The 13,635-nt window shown below is 41.9% G+C and overlaps 1 protein-coding gene across 5 annotated transcripts in view; it reads left to right on the forward strand.

The window, feature by feature from the left end:
• Positions 1–13,635, forward strand: part of BOC (BOC cell adhesion associated, oncogene regulated) — a 100,138-nt gene that overhangs the window by 69,664 nt on the left and 16,839 nt on the right. For all 5 annotated transcript variants that reach the window (XM_078146709.1, XM_021007131.2, XM_021007132.2 and 2 more), the window contains 5 exons: positions 2,189–2,335; positions 6,288–6,431; positions 8,170–8,463; positions 8,767–9,039; positions 11,043–11,350. In XM_078146709.1, the coding sequence (XP_078002835.1) occupies positions 2,189–2,335; positions 6,288–6,431; positions 8,170–8,463; positions 8,767–9,039; positions 11,043–11,350 (1,166 nt within the window). The remainder of the gene's footprint in view (positions 1–2,188; positions 2,336–6,287; positions 6,432–8,169; positions 8,464–8,766; positions 9,040–11,042; positions 11,351–13,635) is intronic.

Here is a 13,635-nt window from a genome sequence, read left to right on the forward strand (position 1 = left end):
TCAGGAAGACTCATCTTCCAGAGTTCAAATCTGGCCTCAGACACTTACTAGCTATGTGACCCTGGGCAAGTCATTTAACTCTGTTTGCTTCAGTTTCCTCATCTGTCAAATGAATTAGAAAAGGAAATGGCAAATCACTCCAGCGTCTTTGCCAAGAAAACCCCAAATGGGGTCATCAGTGAGAGATCTGACTTCATGCCTGCCTATTGCCTTCTCTAGGGCAAGAGGGGAGGAATAATAAAAGCAGGCAGTATCTTTTAGTCATTTCACAAGGTCTGATAGTATCACTTCTCATAAACTGTGCAGAATGTAGTATTGATAGCACCTGAGTAGGATATTTCCAGTTTGGAGAAAACAACAACAATAACCTTGATGCAGCAAAATCTTTATTGGAGGAGATGGGAGAGAGGAGGTAAAGGGGGAAAGAGGAAGAGGAAGGAGATTAAAAACTTAAAGGTTTGCAAAGCATTTGGCATGTTATCTCATTTGGTCCTGAAAAACTCTGAGTTAGTTTCTATTATTTTGAAGATGAGAAAAGTGTGTGTGTGTGTGTGTGTGTGTGTGTGTGTGTGTGTGTAAAATAACTTAAATACATCACATGGGATTTCCTTTGGAAAGGGCAGGAGATGTCTCTTTAAGCCTCATCTTTTTTAAAAAGTGACAAGAGATTTAATGGAAGATTCATATTCTACTAATTTTGTTTTGAGGATTTGCTCCTATTCCTTCCAACTTCTTTCTTCATAGTCTTTTAAGAGATGTTTACATTGTTTAATAGGAATGTATATGTAGAGCCTATGTCAGATTGCACACCATCTTGGGGAGGGAGGAGGTAAGGGAGGGAGAGAAAATTGGAAACTCAAAAGCTTATGGAGGTGAATGTTGAAAACTAAAAATAAATTAATTAATTAAGATTTTTTAAAAAGAGATGTTTACACAATATTGCCACTTTCCCCCAGATGAGCTCCCTTCTCTCCTATGCTCAGAAGCCTGACTGTCCTTTATCCAGTCTAGTGAGGACAGCCAGACAGGTACTCATAGACTTCAATATCTTCACATGTTGCTTCCATTTGACTAAAGCACGAGTAATAGATACTGGTCAAGTTAACCCTTCCTGGCCCATCTTCCTGCCCTTACCCCCCCCCTTCAATGCCTCAGAGAGCCTCTGCACTTTTTCCATCTCTCCCAGGAGAGGGTTCATCCACGCAGATTACACTATTCCCATGTGTCAAGACTTTAAGGGCATTTCACATGTAGCCCTTATATAATGAGATGAGCATTGCATCTAGAAATCCAATGCTAGAAAACCTGGGTTTAGGTGCTAGCTCTGCAGATTACTAACAATGTGATCTTAGAAGGAGGGAAAGAGAGAGCAATTTAACATTGAGCCTTTGAGCTTCAATTTTCTTATATATTAGAGATCATACTATTTCCCATGCTTATCACCCAGGATTTTTACAAAGATCAAATGAGATAATATATGCAACAGGTTTTATAAAGCACAATACAAATATGAGCTATTATTATATCATTGGTATCACAATTATAATAATAACTCAACTAGTATCCTGATTGTAACTTGAGCACAGTCTCAGGTCTGATAACTTTCTATATTAGGGCTTGGGAGAAGAACTGTGGAAATATATTCCACGCTAGCCTGAAGTGGAGAGCTAATCTTACTTTTTATTTTGTTTTTTATTTAAACTCTATGGGTTTAGCTAATCCACATGGCAATGAATGCTTTGGGAAACAGATCATTTCCAACATGGTTAAAAAGACTGTTTGGGGCAGGAGTTTAAGAGAGAGAGAGAGACAGAGAGAGAGGTCCACCCCCTTCCTTTCTGATCCGTATAATGGAAAAGGCAGATATCTCGTGTAGGTGTCAGCCTCCTGATTTACCCCCTTCATAACCTCTCTACCCTCCTCATCAGCTCAGTTTAGCTATACCTAAGGGAGTTCCCCTTAGATGGTAAGGTTCAATGCATATAACCCTGTGAACTTTTGTAGATACTAAATGATGACACTTCCAAACCCCAAATCCAGACTTCCTGCCACATGTCTTAAGTGTGGTATAACCTGATCACTGAAAAAAAATCAAGAGTTAAAAAATTTGGGCTTTTCAAAAAAAAAAGTTCCTCTAATGTTTGTAGCTTCTAACAACCCAACCAAACATTTTCCCTTCTTTTCGTAGATCTCCAGGACTTCAAGTTTGATGGCCAGCATATTATCGAAGTGGATGAGGGGAATACAGCTGTCATTGCCTGTGACCTTCCAGAAAGTCATCCAAAAGCCCAGGTTCGCTATAGTGTGAAACAAGAATGGCTGGAAGCCTCTAGAGGTAAGTAACAGGGGGGCATGGCTACAAACAGCTGGCCTTCCCTGGTCTTGCCCCTCTCTATTCTAAGATCCCTAAATAATGCCCTGATCTCTACTTATTTTCTGCTACTTCTCCAAATCCCTAAAACGCTTAAACACCTCCTCCCCACTTGATCCCTAGAGTGAAGTTCATTGTCCCTAGGATATAATGTTGGAATTTATTTAATTCAATGCCTCCTCTCTCCCATCTCCAGTTCATATTCCACAAAGCTGCCCAAATTATCTTCCTAAAAAAATCAGATCTGGTAATGTCACTCTTGTGCTCAAGAATCTTTGCTGGCTCTCTATTGTCCCTAGGATAAAAGATAAACTCCAGTACTGGTTCTGGCTTCCCTTTCTAGACTTACTGACATTTATTCTCCCTCATACACTCTACATTCTAGCCAAACTCAGTACCTCTGTGTTGTTATCCCTTTATGCTTCAAGTACATTCCTTCTTCAGCTCTACCACTTAGAATCCTGGGCTTACCATCGGGGCCCAGCTCACATATCACTTCCTTGACCTCTTGTTCTTAACCTCTTTAGTGCCTTCTCTCTCTTCAGACTACCTTGTGTTTACTTAGCTGACTCTGTGTTGTATCCCTCATAAGGCAGGAAACAGTTGTTTTCGAATGTTAATCTTCAGTGCCTAGCATACAGTAGGTGGTTAATTAGAATTTGTTGCATTAATTTTTACGGAATTGAAAACTCCACCCCTTGATTGACCCAGAGAATTCATGTTTACCTACTTTTTTTTAACCTTTTCCCAAAGAATATCTCACCATTTGGGGGTCCCGAGTAGTATCTCTACACTCTTGCCATCTGATCCTCCTCAGTCCTCACAGTGATGGATTTGGGTTCTTTTTTTTTTTTATGGATTTTCATGCCAGAGCCTCCAACCAGGAAAATATCTGCTACTTCCCAGAATGTGCTGTCTCCCTCCCCTCCCAAATCCAGCTACATCTCATGGTTTAGAGGCTATTGCTTGGAAATGAATCCAACTTCTTCATAGGATTGTAGGTCACAGAGCTGTCTAACTCTTTCTCACCTATTTTATTTTAAGAGATGAGGGAATTGAGACCCCAAGACCTGAAGTGACTTGTCTCAGTAGTAAAAAGCAGAGCCAGGATTCAAACCCAGATCCTCTGGTGCCAAACAAATATGGGGCTCTTTCCTCACACCTTGAAAGGCTCTTTCACTGAAGTAATTTTTGATTCCCTACAGCTACTGGAACTTCACGATCATTCTCTTTATTTTATCTAAGAGCTTTATTGTTTTCCTTCTGTTTTTACATCATAGTTACTGTTGATTTATAGTTTTTTAAAATGGCAACAAAATGGTGTGGCATAGAGTAAACACTTAGGAAATGCTTATTGATTGATAGTAAAAGATGGATGTGTATCAATTGAGTAATGACTGAACAAATTGTGGTATATGAATGCAACAGAATATTATTGCACCATAAGGAACAAATATGAAGGATTCACAGAAACGTGGAAAGACATATATAAATGATGCAGAGCAACCCCACAACACACACACACACACACACACACACACCCATAGAACCTTTCTTTATAACAAAGTAAAACATTTAAACAAAACACAGTGACCGCTTCTAACAGCATACACCAAGCCCTATAAACCGTGGTGCCCCTTCTTTATGAAGAGAAAGACGTGTTTACTTATCAGTTCTCTGGGTCTGGAGATTGTTTATTATAATTCATCAGAGTTCTACTGCCCTTCAGTGTTATCCTTGACATTATCATAGTCATTGTGTATCTCCTTTGCTTGTTTCTGCTTTCCTCACTTTGTATCACTTTATGTAACTCTTTCCACATCTCCATTAATCCCTCTTATTCATCATTCCTTGTGGTGCAATAATATTCCATTACATTCCTATACCGCAATTTGTTCAGCCATTGCCCAATCGATGCATGCCCATTTTGTTTCCAGTTTTTTTTATTATCAGTCAATCAATAGGCATTTATTAAGTGCTTCCTCTGTGCCAGAACTGTGCTAAGTACTAGGTTCCTTGAGTACTGCTATCAATCTTTAGTGATAAGTTGGCTTGTTCTTTCTGTGTTAGTCTTAGAGGCAGCTAAGTGGAATGGTAGATAGAGCACCGGGCCTGGACCTGAGTTCAAATCTGATCTCAGACACTTACTAACTGGATGACCCTGGACAAATCACTTAACCTCTGTTTGCCTCAGTTTCCTCAAATGTCAAATGAACTAATACTAGTACTTATATCACAGAGCTGTTGTGAGGATCAAATATGACAACATTTCTAACATGCTTAGCATAGAGCCTGGTATATAGTAGGTGCTATATAAATGCTTATTCCCCCTTCTCCATAGTAACTTCCTTGGACTTATGTACCTGGTAAAGGGATCACTAGATGACATATATATATATATATTTATATGTATGTATATATATATATATATATATATATATATTATTTCTCCCCCCTCCAAGATGGTGGTGGGGTGGGCTAAGGCAGAGAATAAGGGGAGGAAGAATTTTAATTCTCTCTTGCCACCAGCGGAAGCTAGGCAGCCAGGCCTCTCCCCAAAGCTTGCTCCAGCCCCAGAAGTTATGGGATCCCCATTCAGCCCACTGAATTGCTGTTAACACCAATACACCTGGGGCTGTTGCCTCACTCCCACATGTCTCCTGGCATGGCTTGTCTGGAGCTGCAGGGACAAAGCCCTCTCCCAGGGAAGAAAATCAAAACAAAAAGAGAACTGACAAGTCAGTATCTCACCTGCAGAGAGACGCTGAAAGCCACAGCAGCAGTTGGGGTGTCAAGGAGGAGGGGAATCAGCTCCCTAGTTAATTAACCCTTCCCACGCCAGACCCAGGGTCCAGTGCCCACGTCCCAGAAAGAAATAAACCACAAAGAGTAGGCTTCCTGTGTTTGCTGCTTTAAAAAGGAAGAGTTTCACTGAGCTGGTATAACAATGATAGCTTAGATTTCATCCATTCATCCCACAAATGTCTGTTAAATGCTCGCTTTGTATAAGATGCTGAGGTGGTAAAGATACAAAGATAAGATGACTTGCTGGCAGACGTACAAAGATAAATTAGACCCTACCCTTAAGGAGTTTACATTCTACTAGGGAAAAATAATGCTTGTATGTAAATAGTTGTAATACAAACTAGAGTCTGTGGTAATTCTGTAGGAGCAGTACCAGCAAATTGCTATAGAAGCACACAGAAGGGAGAAATTGTTTTGGCAGAGGGTGTCAGGGAAGGACTCATGAAGGAAATGGCATTTAAGCTGGCCCAGGCACGACTGGGAGGGTTATTTTATAACCCTCACTGTTTTTCAAAGTGATTTCGCATTCATTATCTTATTTAATTTTTGCCACAACCCTGTGAAGTGTGCAGGGCAGGTATTTTTGTCTCCACTTTGCCAATAGAAAAAAAAAAAGCCAAAACCTAAGGCTAAGAGAAATTAAATGACTTACTCACGGGGCTACAGGGCTATTAATGACAGATCCAGAGAGCTGACATTCAAAGTCAGGGCTTCTTAGTTGAAGCCCAGTAGTTGTTTTACTACACTGCATGTCCTCCCTCTACTCCATTTTTAGACAATTCATTCCAGGGAATTGGATGCTCTTATTGAATGTTTCTCTTTGCCTTTTTGCTTTTACCCCTATTTGGAGCAGGCTGGGAGCATTGGAGTCAGAGGATGTGAGCTGAAGTCTGCATCTGATGCTTAATATTTGTAGAACCTTGCTCAAGTCACTTAATCTCTCTGAGCCTCAGTTTCCTTATCTGTCAGATGAGGGTTTTAGACTAGATGACCTCTGAAGTATCTTTCAGCTCTGGATCTATGGTAAAGAGAGAGACTGCAATGTGCCTTGCCTTGCTCAAGGCAAAACTCATGAATTGAGATCCTATCTGATTCCCTGTCTCTTTGACAGACAATTACCTGATCATGCCATCAGGAAACCTCCAGATTGTCAATGCCAGCCAGGAAGATGAAGGGATGTACAAGTGTGCTGCATACAACCCTGTGACTCAGGAGGTGAAAACTTCTGTCTCCAGCGACCGGCTTCGTGTGCGACGTAAGAGCACCCAGTTCTTCTAGGGCTTGGGGAATGCTCCTCCTTTTGAAGAGTGAAAGAGGGAAGAAAGAGGCTGAAAACTCAGGGTATCTCCTTTCTCTACAGTGTGTCAATAGGCAAAGAATGGCAACCCTCAGAGAGCCACAGGTAGCAATGTAGGCTCAGTGTTCAAAGAGGGTAGAGGGTTCTCTCTCTCTCCTTGTCCACATGCATACCAATGCCTTTGTCTTTGAAGAGCTATATTCCCAGTTAGTATTCCCTCTCTAAAAGGGATCATCAGCTTTTGCCACACCTGTGCTCTGACAGCTGTAATAAGGAATGACCATCTCCAATCATACTGCCAGGAATTCATAGGTTTCCCTGTCAGGAGAGGAGGAGAGCAGTAACCATGTGTTGGGGCATAGAATGAAAGATTTCCAGTTTTTCCCTTTTCCTACACATATGTAGAAGAAATGACTTAAAGCTTATAATATAGTTGTGCTCCTCAGTTAGCATTAGACATTAGAAAAGCTTACTGTATATGTTCTATGAGGACAAAGATCATAGGATTACAGAGATAAAGCTGGAGGGCACCTTATTAGGTGTTCTTAACCCAGGTTCTGTGAACTTTTTTTTTTAAACATTTTTGGTAACCGTAGTCAGGAGTCAATAGTCAACAAAAATTTGTCACGTTCTTACTATGAGCCAAGCACTGCGCTAAGTGCTGGGGATACAAATAAGGAAAAAAATAGCTGTTGCCCTCAAGGAGCTTGCAGTCTATTGGCTGGAAGTTCTGAGTTGTCTATAAAGGGAGGCTTTGGGAGTTTTTTGCTTAACTGTCTAATAAGAGGGGAGAGGCCACTGAGGATGCTGGGGAGGTGTTGAGTACCAAAGTTAAAGCGTTCTCCATGATGAGATATCTGATGATGAGCCTATACTGGGCAGCTAGATGGTGCAGCGGATAGAGCACCAGGCCTCAAGTCAGGAAGTCTCCTCTGGCCTCAGACACTTACCAGTTGTGTGACCCTGGGCAAGTCACTTAACTCTGTTTGCCTCAGTTTCCTCACTGTAAAATGAACTGGAAAAAGAAGTGGCAAACCACCCCAGTATCTTTGCCAAGAAAACTCCAAAATGGGGTCACAAAGAGTCAGACATGACTGAATGACCACAATCGTGGGGGACAGGGAAATGATGTTTATAGAGTTAGAACCAAGCAAAGCAGCTGGGGGGCATGGGAATGTAAACTTGATTTACTTTGTAATTCCATATGGTTTACTTTATGTATTTAAAACCATTATTCTGCAAAGGGGTCCATAGGTTTCACCAGACTACCAAAGAGGTCCATAACACAAAAAAGGTTGAGGCCCTCTTCTATAAATTACCTGATCCAACCTCTCATTGCATAGATGAAGAAAGTGAGACATTGGGGGGTTGTGATTTTTTTCAAGGGTATTAATAAGGAGGAGGGTGGGATTTTGAAACCAGGTCCTCTGATCAGGGCTTACTAAATTATATGCTTTGTGAGGGCAGTCATGCATTCACAGGGCAGAGGGTTCAGGACTGAGCTCTACTTTCCCTGGGAATGCAGTCTCAGTTGGCTCATGTGCAGAGCGTTTTGTCAGTTTCCATGGGGCGTTGCTTCAAGATTGGTCCTCCCAGGTCTTACCAGGACGATATTATTGACTTAGTACCTACCTCTTTTGGAAAACAGCAGGTCACAGACTCTGTGCTTCTGTTTTTCTCTTCTCTATCATCTCAGGCTCTACTGCTGAAGCTGCTCGGATAATTTACCCCCCAGAAGCTCAGACCATCATTGTGACCAAGGGCCAGAGCCTTATCCTGGAGTGTGTGGCTAGTGGAATCCCGCCTCCAAGGGTCACCTGGGCTAAGGATGGGTCCAGTATTGTGGGCTACAACAAAACCCGCTTCCTGCTCACCAACCTCCTAATTGATACTACCAGTGAGGAGGATTCTGGAAGCTATAGGTGCATGGCAGACAATGGGGTTGGGGAGCCAGGAGCGGCCGTCATACTCTACAACGTCCAAGTGTTTGGTGAGTGCCACCTTCATTCTTCTCATTTCCGTTCCTCGTATTATTATTTCCCTTCTATAGATGAGCAAAATTAGGCTCAGGTTGTCGGGTCCTTAGGACACAATGAGCAAGTAGCAGGGTGGGAACTCTAATAACTATTGTAATGGAACCAAGCAGAATATAACACACTCTTCCCTGAAGGTGCCATGAGTGCCAGCCTCCTATACCTTTTCTAATATCATTCAGTTTAGGGCATGAAGGAAAGGTAGCAGATTTCTTCCTCTTATAACCATTGTAACCTTGCTTTTTTTTTTCCCCACAAAGAGCCCCCTGAGGTCACCATGGAGCTATCTCAGCAGATCATCCCATGGGGACAGAGTGCCAAGTTTACCTGTGAAGTACGGGGAAACCCTCAGCCCTCAGTGCTCTGGCTGAGAAATGCTGTGCCCCTTGCCGCCAGCCAGCGTCTGAGGCTCTCCCGTAAGGCCCTACGGGTAGTGAGTGTAGGGCCTGAGGATGATGGGGTATACCAGTGCATGGCAGAGAATGAAGTTGGAAGTGCCCAGGCTATGGCACAGCTGAAGACAGCCCGGCCTGGTGAGTTGGCCCAAAACATACCATTTTCTTTTGGCTACAACATTTGCATCTGTATTTTATTCATTGCTTATCCTTAACTCTGCATCAACCCTCCTCAGTTTAATTCAATTAAACAAGTATTAATTTAGTGCCAACCATAAGAGTGTTCTATCTTTAAGGAGATTTTAAGATCTTGCTATAAAGAGGAGAGTTATATTCATGAATAAATCAAGACTAACAGAAAAAAAGGACATAATAATAATTAGAAACCAATATGAGACAGTATAAAATAGAATACTGAATTGCATATAAACATCAAATTCTGAAAAATGCATTTTACAGATAATAACTGCTATGAATGGTATAAGGAAGATATGAGATCAGTGCTGGTCAGTGTCAGTTGGGAAGGCTTCATGAGCAAAGTGTTATTTTGCTCACTCCCATCTACTTTCGGCTTTTTTCTAATTTCTGTTGTTCTCCAGGCATTCTCGGGTTCTCCCAGACCACACTGTTCCATTCCTATTATTGTTGTTGTTTAGTCAGTTTTCAGTCTCATCTGACTCTTCGGGATCCCTTTTAAGGTTTTCTTGGCAAAGATACTGGAGTGGTTTGCCATTTCCTTCTCCAGCTCGTTTGACAGATGAGGAAACCGACGCAACCAGGGTTAAGTGTCTTGCCCAGGATCACGCAGTTACTAAGTGTCTGAGTCTGGATTTGAACTCAGGTCTTCCTGACTCCAGGCCCAGTGCTCTAACCATTGTACCACCTAGCTGCCCCGACTTATTCCCAATGTATTACCCCAGGGGAATAGGAGAAACATGTCTGAGTGTGCCACAGTACTTGACCCTTAAAGAGTAATAGTACTCCTCATTCTCTGTCCTATTTACTCCCAGTTAGCACTGGATGTTATTAGGTCACGTGTTTGCTGAGGACAGGAATCACAGAGGTGAAGCTGGAGGGGACCTTTATCTCCAAGCTCCTCATTTCACCAATAAGGAAATGGAGGCTCAGAGAGGATCAAGACCACATTGGTACTAAATGGTAGGGCTGGGTTTTGAACCCAGGTCCTTTGATATAGAGCTTTAAAAAATGTATACTCTGAGGGGGAAGCTAGGTGGCACAGTGGATAGAGCATCGGCCCTGAGTTCAAATTCGGTCTCAAACCAAACACTTGACACTTACTAGCTGTGTGACCGTGGGCAAGTCACTTAACCCCAATTGTCTGAAAAAAAAATTTATACTCTGTAAGGTCAGGAATAGATTTCTATTTATCTTTATGTCTCCACCAGGATCTAGTACAGTGCTCTGGACACATTAGGCTTTGGATAAACATTTAATCTGAATATGTTGAATTCCAACATCTGGGCCCTACCATCTTAAAAAGGGAGAGAAGAACCTTTGACTACAAATACTCATAAAAGCCATCCTACTTTAGAAACATTATAGTCGTCTGTGAGCCACTTAGTCTGTGCACTGTAACTTGGACCGTCTAAGGAGATCATTTCAGACACCACCTTCTCCAGCCCCACAGTGTCATAAAACACCTTTCCATCTTAGGAAGGAGCCTGACTGGTTAGTTCTAGAACCTGTGTATTACTCAGTTACATAGTAGGAGCTTAGTATATATTAGTGTGTATTCTTTGGCTCAGGGGCCAGGAGTCAGGAAGATCTGAGTTCAAATCTGGCATCAGACACTCACTTGCTGTGCAAGTCACTTAATATATGTTTGCCTGAATCCTCTAGAATAAAAAATGGCCAGCTACTCCAGTATCTTTGCCAAGAAAACCCCATGGATGGTCCACAGGATCATGAAGAGTTAGACATGACTGATATTCATTTATCATGATTTTCATTTTTAATATTGAGGTCTCAAAATCTTACTTCCCAAGTCTCCTGGTTCCCTTTGATTCTTTTCACTATTTTCAAGCAAATATGTCCAGTAAAGGCAAGTTCTAACAATCTCAGGCAAGTAGTAGCATTTAAAATGGCTCTTCCTTATGTCTACTTTCCTCTTTTGTCTTTAGGAACAACCCTGAAACCATGGCGAGAGGCCAAGCTTGGATCAGCTCAGTCTCCCACACCTCCTGCTAGACCTAGCAGTCCTGATAGGACTCTGAGGGATAGAGCTATGTTTCTGAGGCCTAGGCCAACAGCCCTGCCCGGCTCCCTACAATGCACAACTGCAAAGGGGCAGGTGTCTCCAGCTGAGGCTCCCATCATCCTCAGCTCTCCCAGGACTTCCAAGACAGACTGCTATGAGCTGGTGTGGAGGCCTCGGCATGACAGTGGCAACAGAGCCCCAATCCTCTACTACCTGGTGAAGCACCGCAAGGTAGGGTCCTCTTGTTCCCTCTTCCCACCTACTAGTATCGAGATGGAGGTAGACTCACCCTGGCATTGTTGCTGAGGAGTTTCTAAAATTGGTGATACCCCCTTTTAGGAAGGGGCTGGTATAAGATACTTGACAACCTTTTTCTTCCTTGTCTAACACACCTGCTCCACAACAAGGTTTCACAAACAAGGAATCTGGGTTCAGCTACTCATCTTGTGGAGTCATATGTTGCTACACCTGTGCTCACCCATCTCATCCCCATAGGAGTTTTCCACTTGAACATTACCCTAACCTCCTTCTCCCCACCAAATCCAACCTCCCAGACTGTCAAGATATGGACCATACTGGGGGGGGGGGTGTAGATGGTAGATGTGTGAGTGGAGAGAAGGTGTCGTTATGAGAGATGCCAAAAGTCAAAGGTGACCACTGAGGTTACAAAGCTAGGAGGAATATGGTACCCTCAACAGAAATTGGGATATGGAGTTGACATTCTTCAAAGCTGGTGACACTTACTAGTCAAAAGAACTGTGGCCGACCAGGATATCCCAACTGTGAAGGAGCAGCCACTTGAATGCCTAATAAACTCAGGAAAGAGCCATATTTTTGACCTAATCAGAACTCTTGTTTCTTTTTCCTAGAAGCACTTTGTGTCTGACTCTCCTTGGAAGTTTTACAAACCTTAAAGTACTATATAAATGTTATTATCATATATAATATTATATACCATAATATACGTATAATAATATAACATATATCATAATAGCTATTATACAATATCATATGATAATGATACATTATTATACAAGAACAATATACTATTATTATTATTATCATCATTATCAGCTCCCTGTTAACAATCACCTTTTCTTTCCTTTGGAACCACTTTTGGACCCAAGAGTGCAATGTGATATTTTGGAAAGAATACTGAATTTGGAGTCAGGAGGACCTAGGTTCAAATCCTGCCTCTGCCAATGAGCAGGCTATTACCTTTCTGTGCCTCAGTTTCCTAATCTGTAAAATGATGGCATTAGACTAGCTACCTCTATGGTCACTTCTAACTCTTGGCGTATAGTCACAGGTACCCTGCAGTATCCTAGCATTGATGAACTGTCTTTGAAGACAGAAAAACACAGTGAGACAGTCATTATAAGCATGTTTTCTGGGGAGTTTTAAAGCCTTCCTCCAGAGTTTTTGGAATTGAATTTTAATTTTACCTTTGCCCAGCAGATATTGTAGGTTATAAGCTGACTGCACTGCTTCAGACCTCAAGTATTTCTTCTTGAACAGCAGGTTCTCTGTCAAGGTGAATATTCAGCAGATCCCTGGGAGAGTCATTGAGTCCATGGTAGGAAGAACCCCAGGAATCACTAGAATCAGCTTCACTGTTTCTCTTGACTTTAGGTCTTAATTACAAGCCAGCATAGCAACGCTGGGGATACATTCACTACTAAAAGATGCCTATTTGTTCTCAAAGGGGATTTCCATTATTTTCTAGTTTGTTTCTTTTTTCTTTTTAAAAATCCTTAACAACATTTTTCTTCATGCTGGGTGCATGAGGCTTTCTTGTTTTTTTCTTAAGAGCAAAAACATTTTCTTGACAAACATTGAAAACTTTTCACTATGTTCACAACTTAAAGATACCTATTCCTCTTCAGAAGAAGACAACTAATCTTTATTAAGCACTAACTGTGTGTCAGGCAATGTGCTAAGTCAAGGATGCAAAGAAAGGCAGAAAACAATCCCTGTGGTCAAGGAGCTTACAGTCTAATGGGCAAGATAGCATGCAAACAACTATGTACATACAAAATGTATACACACACATATATTTGGATGGAGTAGATGGGAGGTAAAGGGCAGCTAGGTGGTGCAATGGATAGTGCGCTAGACCTAGAGTCAGGAAAACTCGTCTATTGGAGTTCAAATCCAGTCTCAGAATCTTACTAGCTGCATGACCCTGAGCAAGTCACTTACCCCGTTTGTCTTAGTTTCCTCATCTGTCAAATGAGCTGGAGAAGGAAATGGCAAATCAATCCAGTATCTTCGCCAAGAAAATCCCAAATGGGGTCACAGAGAGTCAGACGTGACTGAAACGACTGAACAGCATTGCCACCTCTTCAGACACCCAGGATGCCTTGCAGCAAGCAGACTAATGAGAAAAGGAATACAACAGTCTCAAACACAAGGCAGTTTTGCATAGAAAGAGGTGCGCCAGGATTCATTTTCTTATGTAACTGGACTCCTCCATCTCATAGGCTTATACCAAATTAGGGATGGGAGGATAGGAG

The sequence above is a fragment of the Phascolarctos cinereus genome, unplaced genomic scaffold (assembly GCF_003287225.1).
Source record: "Phascolarctos cinereus isolate Bilbo 61053 unplaced genomic scaffold, phaCin_HiC Scaffold_726;HRSCAF=1367, whole genome shotgun sequence".
In the NCBI taxonomy this organism is placed as follows: Eukaryota; Metazoa; Chordata; class Mammalia; order Diprotodontia; family Phascolarctidae; genus Phascolarctos; species Phascolarctos cinereus.